Source organism: Apiospora marii (assembly GCF_038362585.1).
Source record: "Apiospora marii strain CBS 49790 chromosome Unknown utg000001l_segment0_segment0, whole genome shotgun sequence".
Classification (NCBI taxonomy): Eukaryota; Fungi; Ascomycota; class Sordariomycetes; order Amphisphaeriales; family Apiosporaceae; genus Apiospora; species Apiospora marii.
In genome coordinates, this window is record NW_027117372.1 from 81,592 (window position 1) to 95,403 (window position 13,812).

The 13,812-nt window shown below is 56.1% G+C and overlaps 3 protein-coding genes across 3 annotated transcripts; all 3 read left to right on the forward strand.

Moving 5' to 3' along the window:
* Positions 1-103: 103 nt before the first annotated feature.
* PG985_000025 (uncharacterized protein) lies at positions 104-769 on the forward strand (the record flags this gene model as incomplete). The annotated part of the gene is made up of 1 exon (XM_066819794.1): positions 104-769. One exon carries the CDS (start codon positions 104-106, stop codon positions 767-769), a length of 666 nt encoding a protein of 221 aa, XP_066690673.1.
* A 2,004-nt stretch (positions 770-2,773) lies between these two features.
* PG985_000026 (uncharacterized protein) lies at positions 2,774-4,735 on the forward strand (the record flags this gene model as incomplete). The annotated part of the gene is made up of 3 exons (XM_066819795.1): positions 2,774-3,243; positions 3,316-3,930; positions 3,997-4,735. 3 exons carry the CDS (start codon positions 2,774-2,776, stop codon positions 4,733-4,735), a joined length of 1,824 nt encoding a protein of 607 aa, XP_066690674.1.
* A 4,541-nt stretch (positions 4,736-9,276) lies between these two features.
* Positions 9,277-12,381, forward strand: PG985_000027 (uncharacterized protein; the record flags this gene model as incomplete). The annotated part of the gene is made up of 1 exon (XM_066819796.1): positions 9,277-12,381. The coding sequence occupies one exon, from the start codon at positions 9,277-9,279 to the stop codon at positions 12,379-12,381; it is 3,105 nt and encodes a 1,034-aa protein (XP_066690675.1).
* Positions 12,382-13,812: the final 1,431 nt, after the last annotated feature.

Consider the following 13,812-nt stretch of genomic DNA (forward strand, 5'->3'; position numbering starts at 1 on the left):
TTGGTGTAAAAAGAATAGGTAAACATACCTATTGCTTTTGTACTCAACTTGATCATTGCCAACCATCAACGGTGTCAATCTTTCCACCGGTCGTGCCCTCAAGATGGAAAGATATCATTATATCCTGCATGACCTAAACGGCCGCATCCACCCTCACCAGACTTGGGGCTTCGATGTCTATCGGACCTCATTCGCAGATGACGAGCTTTGGCATCGCTATCTGGACTATATCCGGCAAGCCGTGAACAAGTCCTCCGGAAACGACGGAGAGGGGCAGATTGCCGCCTGCGCTACGCTTCACGTGAAAGAACGACATCTGTCGGACAGCGACAGCGACAACAACAACAACAGCAGCAGCAGCAGCCTGGAAGGCCTGCAGCCCAGCCAGGTGCGGAAGTGTCACATGGAGTGGATCGCCTCGCTGAAAGCCAACGACCCCGACGCCTATGACATGATCAGCCAGGCGCGCCGCAACTTCTTCCTGCTCGTCAACGACGACGTCCTCGACAAGTTCCGGGCCACGGAAGAGAGCGGTTTCGACTCAGACGAAGAGCTGAGATACATCGACGACGGGGTCGTGATTATCGTGTGCGAGGCCGAGGAGGAGGACGAGAGGCCGTACGACGACGGTCCGGAGGGCGAGATGGAGTGGCAGTACCTCGACGCCTACTCCATCACGGCCATGTACGAGTCGCTGTGCAGTAGCAACGAGGCGTACTACGAGTTCTTTGCGTTCCCGCCCGAAGAGGTGTGGGACCATGCTATCTAGATGCCGTATCCAAGGGCCGACCAAGCGTTTCTTCCCAGGTGATCCGGGATCGGAACGAGCAAATGTAACCTAGAAACCCGAGATGTGGAATCAATGAATGTGCACAGGTAGTAAGGAAGAAGACCCCATACCTGTAAACAGCCCCAGCCCTGGAAGTATGCCGGGGCTGTGTTGACGTCCTGGGCTGGCGGCGCTCTATCAGTATTTGGGAAAGGCGGGCTCTTGCCCAGTAAGATCCTTTTGCCATTGGAAGCGAGAGAGCGAAAGCTTGCAACTCGGCCGGCTTGATATTAGCTGTCATGAGCCAGTTAATATACTGGTATGGCCGCTAGATGATGTAGCAAATATGTAGACATGACGGGCTCCAGCAACGTCATTATTCGCGACAAACTTAAGCCCCATTTCTACCTCTACTATCCCGTGCCGACACGATGTGATTGTATGACACCGTAAAGGTGATGTGTCCGCTGTTCATAGCAGTAGTCCTTGAGTATATATATGGTGTTGTTGGAGGAACTCGTATGCCGGCTTGAATCTACTGTCTACCTACTGCTACATTGATGCGACGAGGACCAGCACGATCCAAACGAAGCAACCACGCAAGATTCACGAACGGTCTTCCACATATACATCTAACTTCTACATCCATCGCGGCTCGATAAAAAACCACGAGAGAAGAAAGCCACACACTATGAGACTCGGCATCATTGTGGGCGTGCTTTGCAGCAGCCTAAGCACCGCGGCCGGCATCGAATGCGAGAGCGTGGCGGACCCGGACCAAGGTCTGAATCACAACTGGTAAGGCATACCCGGCAAGACCATTGAGTACTTACGTACGTATTGACCGGTCGCCAAAAAAAGGTGCGAGTGTGTGAACGGATCATGCTTCCAGCTCAACAAGGAGTTCAATTGCAAGCCCCTGGGCTCGATGATCGCTTGCCCTACACCTACGACGACCACGCCGCAAAGAAGAGCGATGCCAGTTACGGTACGATGAGAATGGACAATAATTCGGGCGTTGCAGGAGATAAATACTACAGATTAAGGTGAATGTGTGCATCGCCTATCCGCTTGGGTGTTGAGGTATGCGAGAACTTGGGTATACTTGGAAACGAGTGATCGACACATTGAATATCCGTCAAATTTTGAGGGCATTAGTCTCTTCAAAGGTAGCTGCCGGCTTCATGTCGTAGCACTAGACTCTTCAATCAATGCAACTGTCCCAGGCCGATGGAAATATGGAGTGTCTCCTTGATTCCTCCATGCATGTCCCATGTGGGATGCGCCAGTGTCTAGCCTGTCAGATGCTCTTCATAAACCTGGGGAAGCAGTTGTCAAAGTGGTAGAGACAGGGTACTGGACAGGGAAACCGAAATGCCGGGGTGATGATGCGCCAGTAGAATGCCCAGGGATGCCCCCCACCTGAGCCCCTAAGCCTGTGATTAGTGGGCAGCAACTGGGCCTGATAGGGCGCAAGCTGGGGCGACCATGGCCAGATTGCCATGTGAGAGCCGAGGCTCGAGCTTTCTCTAAGATTGCTTCTTCATGCCACAGCCAAGCTGGCCGGCCTGCATTGCATACAAACAATACACTCGAGACATTACACTGCGATGCGGCCAAGCGTCTCTTACTTGCGCATCCCGCTCTCCTGCCGCCCGTAATCTCGTCGCGGTCTCACACTTTCTGTCTTTCCGACTTCTTTTTTCTACACGTTCAATTAAACAAGCACACACGGGTGCTTTTGTGAAATCCCCAACGCAACAGCCGACCCCTTAAAGTTGCGTTTTGGGCGTCGACACATGACGTCGGGCTGCTACCCTTTTTCCTTTCGCCAACTTCAGCTCTCCTCAGCTCTTCCGACCCGGCACGTCAGCTGCAGCTGCATAATATTGTTTCCATCTATTCCACGCACGCGACGCTCAATTCTGCATCGAACTCGCCACATTTCGGAACGTCTGGACAGCTTCTCGTGACCTGCGCCCGAGTTGGCGCTGCTCAGCCGCCATGGAGTCCTCGTCGACGTCGCAAGCTGGGCCATCCAGGGTCCCTCCCATCGACATTCCCAACAAACCGACGCCAGCACCGCCGACATCACGACCGCGTGCCGCGTCCAAGGCCGTCTCCTCCCAGTCCAAGTCCCTGTCGGACCCCGTCCTGCGAAATGCCATTCGCTACACCATGTCCCCGCGCGAGTACGAGTCCCTCCACAAATACGTCCTCTCCCGATCGCGCGTCCTGCGCCGCCGAGCACCCAGCGTTCTGGCCGTCGAAAAGTATGCCGAGAGCGGCAGCGACGATGCCGTCAAGCCCAAGGGCAAGGGGAAGGGGAAGGACGCGTCGTCGGCCGGCAGCGGGGGCCGCGGCGATAGCTACAATGCGCGAGCCGTGCGCCATGCCCTGCGTATCTTCGTGGCCACCAACCTCGGCATGAAGGCCTACGATATGATCATGGCCCGAATCAAGGGCCAAAAACCGTATGTCTTCTTGTTCTCCCTAATGCTGCTACCCGATGCGTTCAAATAATTAACCATAACTGTTCATTATAGCTTGGCCACCAACAAAAAGGAGCCCTTCTACAAGTCGTCCACACTGCGGCTTTCCATGTCCCTGTCGACCATACTGCTGCTATACCGCCTGCTGTTCCGGTTCCTGGGCCGGCTGCGCATGCACCTGCTGGAGCCCTCGTCGGAACCCTTCCGCACGCGAAACCCGCGCACGACCCAGACGCTGACGTCGCCGTACGCGCCCGCCGTCGGCGCCAGCTTGGCCGGGTTCGCCTTGGGCATCTACCCGTCGCAGAAGCTGCGGGTGTCGGTGGCCATCTACACCATGTTCCGGGCGCTCGAGTTCGCGTGGAACCTGCTCGAGGGCGAGGGCCTGATCTGGGGCTGGAAGGCGCGCGTCGGCGGCAAGGGCATGGTCAAGCGCGAGCGGCCCTGGTGGTGGGGCAGCTGGATGATCCAGCCCTTTGCCTTTGGCCAGCTCCTGCACGCCGTCACCTTCGACCGCGAGTGCTCCCCCGTGCCCTACGTCGACTTCATCTGGAAGAGCACCACGACCTACCTGCACAGCGCGCCCCGAAACCTGCCCGCGGGCGTCAGGTGGCCGGGGCCGTGGGACGTGGCCGACAGCCTGGCCCAGATGGCGAAGCTTAACTGGCCGTAAGTCTTCTTACCCCTGACTCCAATTGCATCTATTTATCGGGACACTACTAACACTATCTTCAGGCCATTCGTCAGCCCGGCGCTGTTCCCCAACCAAGAGACACTGCCAGCCTCTTTGACCCAGCTGGCACCGCTCACCTCGCAAGCGCACCCCCTCATCACGTCGCTCAGCTGCGCGACGCTGCACGGCGCCGACCCGTCCTGCCTGCGGACGTACTTGACCTTCTGGGTCCGGTCGTTCCCGCGCATCGGGCGGGCCTTCCTGGTGCTGTACTCGCTGTTCCTGCTGCCCAAGTACAAGTCGCTGTACAACGCGCCGATGGCGGTCTTCAGCAAGCTGTTCTCGCAGACGCTGCGGCTGTCGACGTTTGTGACGGGGGCCATCTCGACGGCGTGGGCGAGCATCTGCTTCTTCCAGACGTGGTTCCCGCGGCACTTTCTGGCGACGCAGCGCTTCTTCCTGGGCGGGTTCCTGGCGGGGCTGTGGGGGTTCGTGGAGCGCAAGCGGGGGCGGGGCATCTTCCTGTACTCGGCGCGGACGTCGGTGGACAGCCTGTGGAAGGTCGGGGTGAAGCGGCGGTGGTGGAAGGCCATGAAGGGCGGGGACCTGTGGGTTTTCGTGGTGGCGCTCGCCGTCACGGGAGCGGTGTACGAGCGGGACGCGAAAGCCGTAAGGGAGGCCGGGTGGCGGAAGGGGGTTTCGTGGGTCCGGGGGACGGAGTGGCGGGATTGGGGGGTCGAGGTCGAGGAGGGGGAGGAGGAGAATGAAGGGGGTGTGTTTTTGGGGGGTGCGGAGGAATAGGGGGCGTGGCTGAGGTTGGTTGCGTGCTTGTACGAATGGGTCGCTGTATACTTGGAGCATTTGCGATTTGAAAGGGGTGTTGGTGTTGGAGGAGGAAGAAGAATAAGGGGAGTTTGAGGATGGATGGATGTGGGTAGGTTGTCTACTTTACTTAATGTTTGATGAGGGTATGATTCTATCCTATTGCGCGTTGTGGTTGGCACTCTACTCGAGAAGACGGTGATGCAGTAGATGTTACGCTAGGTGTTGCCTCTCCCAAGATGTCGAACCTACTTTTCAGCAGGCCGCAATCAACACCCAGGTTGCGATTGATGGATAGGCGTGTCGTGTGATGTGGCTATCTCAAGCGTACAGCAATTAACCCCAGTGCGCACGAAGATACCGTGGTCTGGTGCTTGAGCAACACAGCTAACTATGAATGCGGTGACCTTGTGGTGCTTTCCCATGCTTCTCTATCTTGAAAACGCTATTTGCTTTTGGCAGTCTGGAGATAGCTCGACCTGTAATGTCACACAAGAGGCCCCCGAATTATTCTTGAATCGTAGCGTAGCAAGTAGCAGCCCGAAACGGCCCACACATATCTTGAGAGCTCATGCTGTTATCTGTTGATCGGGGTCTCGAGCCTCAAGGAAGTAGAACAGGTAGTAAGTTCTGCTATGTGAGATATCGCGATGCTGGTCTACCTCGTCCCTGGCGGAATGCTCATCGATCTAGTGGTAATCGCATCATCTGCTGCCTGACAAGCAAAAGCTGCTTCAGCAGACGAGCTCTTGGGTACGCTTTTCCTCATCATACAGCTGCAATATTGGAAAGGTGATGAAAGCATGATCGCCTTCAGTACGAGTGCGATATATGCTTGGCCAAGGTATGCCTCGTTGGGTCTCTGAACTTGTATGTTTTCGTCTCCAGTATCGTTGGCCATTAGCTTGAGCCGAGCTGGTCATATAATCGATCCCCTCCGGCGCTTTCTTCTTCTCATCACTATCCACAACAAGATGACCAAATCTGGAAGGAGCGATGACGGGGTTTGTTATTATCTTCTCTAGCGGTAGTTTCAGAACTCATCACTCCTAAATGCATAAGACCCCTGAGCATGTATGCGCAAGGCGCCTGTCGCCCGGCATAAGCACATTAATGAGAATTGGGAGCTCCTCTGTATCTAATGGGATTTATCAGGCCCACGACGTGGCGGAATAAGAAACCACGAACTTCGGACTCAAGCTGAGTAACGGCCGTTAGTCTCGCCCTTTCAGCAGAGAAGCCGAACAGGGCGAAGAATACCGCGTGTGCTATGAAGGGAGGTATAAGCTTCGGGCGACGCGAGGTTGTGATCCATTTCCTTCCTTCCTTCCTTTCCATCTTGTCAGCTAGGGGCCTCGCAAAACTAGCCAGAGCTGGAGTGGCTTTTCCTGCAGAGTTCTGACAGCAGATGGTAGTGGCCAGACCTAGACCTCTGGGTGGCTGCGCCTGCTGTGCTTTTGAGAAGGCTTGATAGCTGTTGCGCTCAGCTTCTCAGCCTTGGCGATGAAGCTTATACCGTTCGGATTGATGTGACAGGATACGAATAGGCACACGTGCGCAACAATTGGTCTCATGGTTAGATATCAGTAAGATGTATGAAGATAGAGTGAGTAGCTTGGCGCCTTAGTTGATGGATGATAGAGTATGTATATGCATCGCGTTGCTGCAGCATGCAAGGTTGCATAATACATGGGGAAACCGGTATGTCATGGTCCAGTTTCCCCAAAGCCAAGAACGCTGGAAAAGGGCATCGAGGCGTTGGCTGTGGCGCTCGAGGCGCTGTCGCTTGCGCGGTCACATCAATGAGTTTCTCAGCACAGACATCTGGGAGCAGGGCGATTACGAGGCCGCCAAAGGCTGTGACAAAGCAACATGCCGCAGTTGGTGAGAAGACGGAACTGATGAAGCTTTGCGCGCCTCGTATCGCGCTCAGCAGCAACGGAGTTGGCTAGGTTGACAGTGGAAGAGCTATTTTTATCGCCCATCGTGCGGCCCGAGCAGAGCTCGCTTTTAGTGCAACGTGGGGTGCTGGCTGAACAGCACTGGTTGCTGGCTCCAGAGCACCGGTTCCAGCGCTATGACAGTGCAGCTGGATGAACGATTGCACTGGTTGCTCTACCGGTGATGAGCGAACTCAATAGGCAACTGCAGCATGCAATTGCGACGCACTCATGCACTGTGTGACCCAGGCATTAAGTGTCACCTAGAGCAGGCCACAATCTTGCACATGAACTCTTTGACTGCAGGGCAGATCCCCCGATCCAATGGAGGGAGTCCCAAGAATTTTGGAGGAGAGGACCGGATGTGGGGTGGGAAGCACACCACGGTGGGTACGCGTGCACGGATCGAAAACCTTAATTCGAGCAGAGGGAAACAAGAGGGAGAAAAACGAAACCAGATCGAGCTACTGGCGGGCCAAGACACTGACGGAACATTTTGGACAGGGGACAAAAGAAACCAAACACCACCTGCAGTATCAGTCATCTTTGGTTTATGCAGCATGCAGAACTCTAGAGATAATGGCTCCAAATCATCAATCAGTATGGTTTCAATCATTAGGAATGGACCGCAACGGGAGCGGTCGCATATCTAAGACATGGTAGACCGCTGTCGCGAGACAGCCCACCATCTCTGAGCAGATCGCCCAATCCCCCGATGACGCATGCGGCCTGGACAGGTACCTTTTAGCATCCGGTCGCGGTATGGAGTACATGCACCGTACTAATTGGCAGGCACACTCCGGCTCGGTGGGGGGTCACATTCTGGATCAATTGTCGATGTCAGCTCAGCACTTTTGCTGGTGCTATATTACCAATACGCAACCTTCTAAGCGACTTACACGCACAATGAATGAATGCATCGGACGTTAGAGTCTCGCTCATTCCAGTAGACACAATTGCTGTCATTCATGTGTTTGATTTCTTTGTGCGCGCATACGCAACAATGCAGATGTCGTCCAGTTGACAAAGGACACCAGCGCATTCAGTTTCAACAAATTTGCATTGCTTGATTGAACGAGGAAGGAATGGAATGGGAGCTGGCGGTGCCCTCCTTTGGCAGAGCCCGAAAGTCTATAGGGGGGTTGAGTGGATTCCTGGGCAAACCTTTTGGTGCCCCGGAACAAACGTGACCCTCGGTTGGTGAGGGCATTCTAGAACCCATAGACCCTTTCCGCAGGCTGTTTGCGTGGTGAGCGCACCGTGGGTAGTGCATGCAGCGCCGTGATGGGGGATGGGCGGCGGTCAGGTCCCGTCAGGTCGATGCCGCATTGCTCAATGATCCATTGCATCCTTTCTTTCAGTGCCTTTTTTTTTTTTTTTTGCCTCCGCCGCCGCTACATACATTTACGTCCAAGGTAAAAAAGTTCAACAGTCTTACAGTCAGCGATTCCTCTTGGCCATACATACACGCCTTACTTAGTTACATACTTTTACTTATCTACCTTTTCCTCCCCCCTTGTTGTTGCTCTTCTCTTATCCTCTTGCAGACTGTCTACTGGTTTTTGTGTGCAATTGCTTCATACATACATCTTACACCCGACGCTACTAGGAGAGGAGAGGGTGCAGATGCAGGTGCAGGTGCAGGCAGTTCGTTCCAATTTGGCCCAGCATTAGCGCCAAGGCAATCGACTAGGAGCCACGCAGGGCTCCAGTTGCAGCTTATTCAGCTTGCAGGCTCCCCGGCTTTAGGTACCGAACACTGACCTCATAAGTCCCGGCAGCGACAGACAGCGACCAGAGATCGCGACTCCAATCTATCAATCGATTGTTCAGGCGCGTGCACCTTTGCCATCGCGCCTTCTATACCAGCTGCCAGCAGCAAGAACCTCATTCCAACGAGTTTTCTCGACCCGGCGGACCTTCATCGGCGCTGGTTTCGGGCAAAAAGCCAGCAGCCAAAATAAAACATCTTCCTGGGCCCTGGCACACACCACGACCGTTCGATTTCCACCTTTTCCCTCTCTGCCTATCCCCGATAAAAAAAAAGATTAGACCAACCAAAAGGGACCGACGACCGACCAGTGCCTGCCATTGAGGTGTTCTGAGAGAGTTGTTGCCATTTCTGCTCCAATTGCGACTTTGATTACTATTCCATAAGCTCTTCCCAACCTTCCAAGACTTCCTCGAGACTTTTCTGCTGTTGCTTTGGAGCAGGCAAGGCAAGACTAGGCGGGTTGTGATCTAGCAGCAGCAGCTTGGTGCGCTTTTGGTGGAGGGCGAGGGAAGGAGAGCGAAGCAGCAGCAAATTGACAGGCCCAGCGCCGAAGTTTTTTCTGGGGCCACCCCTCAGCAAGGACCTCCCTCCACCTGGACTCTTCTGCGTAGGAGGGAAAAGCCGAAAACATCCAAAGGCCAATTAAGCGTGGATGAAATATTCCACGCCCGCCCACGCCCGCCCGCTGCAAATCCCAAGCAGCATCCTAGAGAAAAATAGTATCTTAATCTACCCCCCCCCCAACCAACCCACCCGAGACTGACCACAACCAACGACCACCGTCATTCTCGCTCCCCCAACCCATCATGGCGCCCCAAAAGGGTGGTCAGGCCATCAAGCAACAGAAGCAGCACAACCTCAATCACCACGCTGCTGTTGCCCCGGCCGCTGTGCCTGCGAATGGCGCCAGTCCTGCCCCAGCCGTCTCGGGCGGAGTTAATGGAGCGTCGACCGGAGCAACGCAACCGCAACTGCCGCACCACCAGCCCAAGAAGCAACTCGCGACTGCCGCTGCTCGCCCTGCCGTTGTGCCTGCGCTTCCTCTGCAGTACGTCAATCGCCAGGCCAGCCGACAACACCTCCAGCAACAGCAGCAGAAGCCGCAGCCGCAGCAGCAGCAACAACAGCAAAACCACCAGCGACGACCCTCGACCAACGGTGCGCCTACCGCCCAATCTACGAATGGACACCCTGTTGCGTCTCTCGAGGCTGCTCTGATCGACCATCACGCCGCCGCTCCCGACTCGGCCCTGACACTGCAAAAGGCTGCCCACCGCAAGAACATGTCGGCCTCTGGAAACGAGGCCGCCACCAACGGCGCTGGTGTGGAGAAGGCCGGAGGAGCAGCAACCGCCGCCCACGCCCACTCCCACTCCAACAACAGCAACAACAACACCGCCCCTGCCACAGCAAACGCGGTTACCAACGGTACATCGCCTCGTGGTCATGAACACACCAACGGCAGCAACAAGAAGGGCAACCGCGGCCGGAACAACAGCGTCGTCAACGGGACCAAGCACCAGGCCCCCAACCAAAACGGCCGCGGTGACGCAAAGCTGCACAAACGGAACCAGTCATCCTCGCACAACAACGGCCCGGCCAACGGCATTGGCAACCTCACCTTTGGCGACGTCCCCAACGACATCCATGCCCCAGACACCCCGGCGCGAACCCGCTCTTCATCTTTGGTTCAAGCTTCCGTAGCTCCTGCGGCCGCCAATGATCCGGAGAAAACACCCCTCGCGCTGAGTAATGGGTCTGCACCTCACAACCCGCAGCAGCATCCAGGTACTTCTTCTTTTTGTTCTTTGTTTCCTGTAGACTCAGGCATGCATGTCCGTTTGAAGACCACCTGCTTACCAGTAAATGATTTAACAGTCGCATCCTACCACCCAAGCGAACTCTCCTCGCCCACTTCTGCTTTCGATTCGCAGCCCCAGTCGGCAACATATCCCAATAACGATTTCGTGCCCCATGCTCCCGTCAACGGCCATCACCTCCACGAGGCCCACCACCGTCTAGCCATGGATCACGGTCCCGACCCCGCCGGTTTCCACCCGGCTCACCCGATGCGACCTCATCCCACCCCCAACGGCCCCATCCTGTTTGGAGGCATGGGCTTCCCCGACTCGCACTCTCACTCTCCCTCGCCTGCCCCACCTCCGGCCGCCGGCTTCATGCCGCCCCCGAACGGCCACTACATGAATGGCGTTAATGGCGGCGAGAACGGTCAGGCCTTCCCTCCTACCAACGGGTTCCACGGTCACGGCCACGGCCATGCGCACACCGACAGCTCTGCCACCAACTTCCCCGGCCGTCCTGGTCCGTTCCGCCACGAGATGGGACCCGTCTCGACCAGCATGGACAGCTACAACCAGGTGCAGGCTCCTGCCCCCCTTCCCCACGGACCATACGACGGTTATCCCCCCAACATCGGACGCTACGGCCCGCCTACGCCTCACAGCTTCCAGGGCTCGCAGGCTTCTGGCGACCAGAACGGCAACGAGAACGGCCAGCACTTCCTCCCACCCAACGGCCACGGCAGCTATGGCAACCACGGGCCTCATCCTGGTCTCCCGCATGCCATGGGCCACGGTCACTTCCAGCCGCCCTTCATGGCGCCTGGCCATTTTGGCGGCAGACCGAGCATGATGGCCGAGGACCTGGCCGATAGTGTCGCTTATTTCCGAAGCCAATTCAACTCGCCCGAGCTGGCCGACTGCGTGCTGGAGCTGGTGTTCCCCGACTGCCGCCAGGATCCCGTCAAGATCAAGGGACACAAGCTCATCTTGGCCCGCAGCCCTTACTTGATGAACTCGATCATGCTTCTCCGCGCTCAAGACCCGGGCTCTCACACCATCAGCATCCAGTCCGAGGACATGTGGCTCCGCCGCGCCGATGCATGGTACACGGCTGTCCAGAGACTGTACCTGAGCCCCTTGCTCCCCGTCCCCCCTCCCATGGGCAACAACATCACTTCTCCAGAGCAAGCCGGCCGCCATGCCGACCAGTTCAACTTCGCCTTGGCATACGCCGCTGCAGGCCACCTGCTCCAGATGCAAGACATCCTTGTTCGGGGCTTGCAGATCGCCGCCGCCATGATCAACTGGAACACCGTCGAAGAGGGCCTCGCCTTCGCCCTGGAGAACAGCCACCAGCGATTCTTGAACGACGATTCGGATATGCCCGACGAGGAGTACGGCTACGGCCCCGAGACGGAGCTTCTCATGTCGGCCATGGTCGGATTCCTCATCAATGCCTTCCCCGCTAACTTCGAGCTGGACACGAGCGTCTTCGACCCGCCCTTTGCGCGCCTGCCGGCCATTCCCAAGCCCATGCACTACCAGAAGACGGCGCCTGCCATCGCCCGAGGTTCCTCGGTCCGTCAATCCAGCAATGCCAAGTCCAAGCCTACCCGACTGTCCAGCATCAAGTTTGGTGATCTCCCCACGGCCTACCCAGAGGAGGACGCTGCCTCTCCCCGCGAGCCTGCTAAGTGCTCTCCGCAGCTGTCGCGCATCCTTCTCAACCTGCCCTTCCACACTCTGCGCTACGTACTTACTTCCGAGAGCAATGGTATTTCTGGCTGGAACACGGCCCAGGACCGATACCATGCGGTAGCCGATGTCGTGGCGGAGCGTGAGGTTCGCCGCCTGCGCGCCGTCGAAGCCGTCCGCAACGGCAGCGTGCATGGTGCCGAGGATATCCAACGCCGCCTTTCATCACTGCAACGCCACTCCGCCGTGGACGCCTGGGACTCGCTGAACTGGCAAGAAGAGATGGTCCAGCCGTCGGGTGCCGGTGTCCCGCGCCTCATCCGCCGTTGGGTGCCGCAGTTTTCTGTGGCGTCGGTGGGTGATGGCGAGGAGGCGCCGAGTTACGAGGCACAGCCCTACGAATCCATGGTCTAGATGAGCGGATCGGAGTGTGCTAATAAGATTTCACGACTTGATGATGATGATGACGGCGTCACCGGCTACATGAAAAAAAGGAGGGATCACGGAGTCTCAATGGTAGGGCTGCATGCATGGCAAAACGGCTCTCGGGACATATGGACGTCCGTCGAGGATACAAAGGTCCGACGAATTTCTCTGGTTTTGACATGGCATCCCACGTTGGTGTTGAGCGATGTTTCTTGTTCTCACGGATGGTTTGCATGCGTCGTCTGGCAATGGTTGTTTTGGCGTCTCATCCAGCGGGACAGCAGTCTTCTCTGGCAGGGATGGCGAAGCCAAGTCCAAACTTGGTCCGGCGCTCGGCTATGGTGCCGAGGAGAGAGAGATACTTTCAGCCGTTACAACGGCCTGCTGCAGACGAGAAGCTGTGAGCCTCATCATGGCCAGTCACCCCGAAAAAAGAGTTACCGGGATTGGGACACACACGTATGCTTGTGGCATCAAGCAGTGTTTGTCGTCAGTGGGACTGTGAAGCGTTGAAAAACAGCGAAAGGAGGGAGGAGGGGAGAGGAGCTGATGATGGCTGGTAGTGGAGAAGGAAGAATTTTTCCACGGTTCACCACGTCTGTCTATGATTGATTGGTCTGGTCTGTTGCTGTCTGTACTGCATCAGCGACACGAGATGAAACCTTTTTGTTTCTCGTGGCTTCTGCTCTTCGGCAGTTTGGGCGCTTCTTCGAAGGATGCGGGTTTCTCATCACTTGACACCCTCCCCTAGCAGCCTTCAACTTGCCACTGTCCTCTTCCCAAAGTAGATACAGCATAGACGATATATGCGGGAGTTGTTCCTGCGTTAATACAGAGCTGAATAAAGAATCTTTTAGAGAAATGCGCTGCTTTATGTCTCCTGTGCTGGTTTCTGTATCCGCGCGCGCCTGTAGGTGTGAGCTTGTATGTATGAACACATCGTTCTAATGCTGTTTGGATACCGGTCAATTGAATTGGTGCCTGCTTACTTTCGAACCGGAATCATAGATACTTCAGTACTGGAAACCAATCCCATTCGTTCACCCATAGCTAATGTTGTACCTACTCTCTGGTCTACTGAAAGGCGCCAGCTTGGCAGCTGAATACCTCATCAATCCACATACGTCAGTGTGGTGCAACTAGGGGCTACCTTAGCTACTTACATCATTCCCCGAGTCCCGACGGACAAGGACTACGGACAAGGACTACCGAAGATGGCTGCATGGAGAACGGACTGCGCCAAATCCGATGAATAGCACATACCCCGCGCCAGAAGCGATCGGAGCTATCGTCATGTTGTGTTACTGTGTCCGTCACATACTATTGTGTATTCGTCAGCCAGAAGCTGGGGTGGTGGCCATGGTGCTATTGCTAGGCACGGAGTTAACGCCGTCCGGCCAGGAGATAAAACCCGCCCCT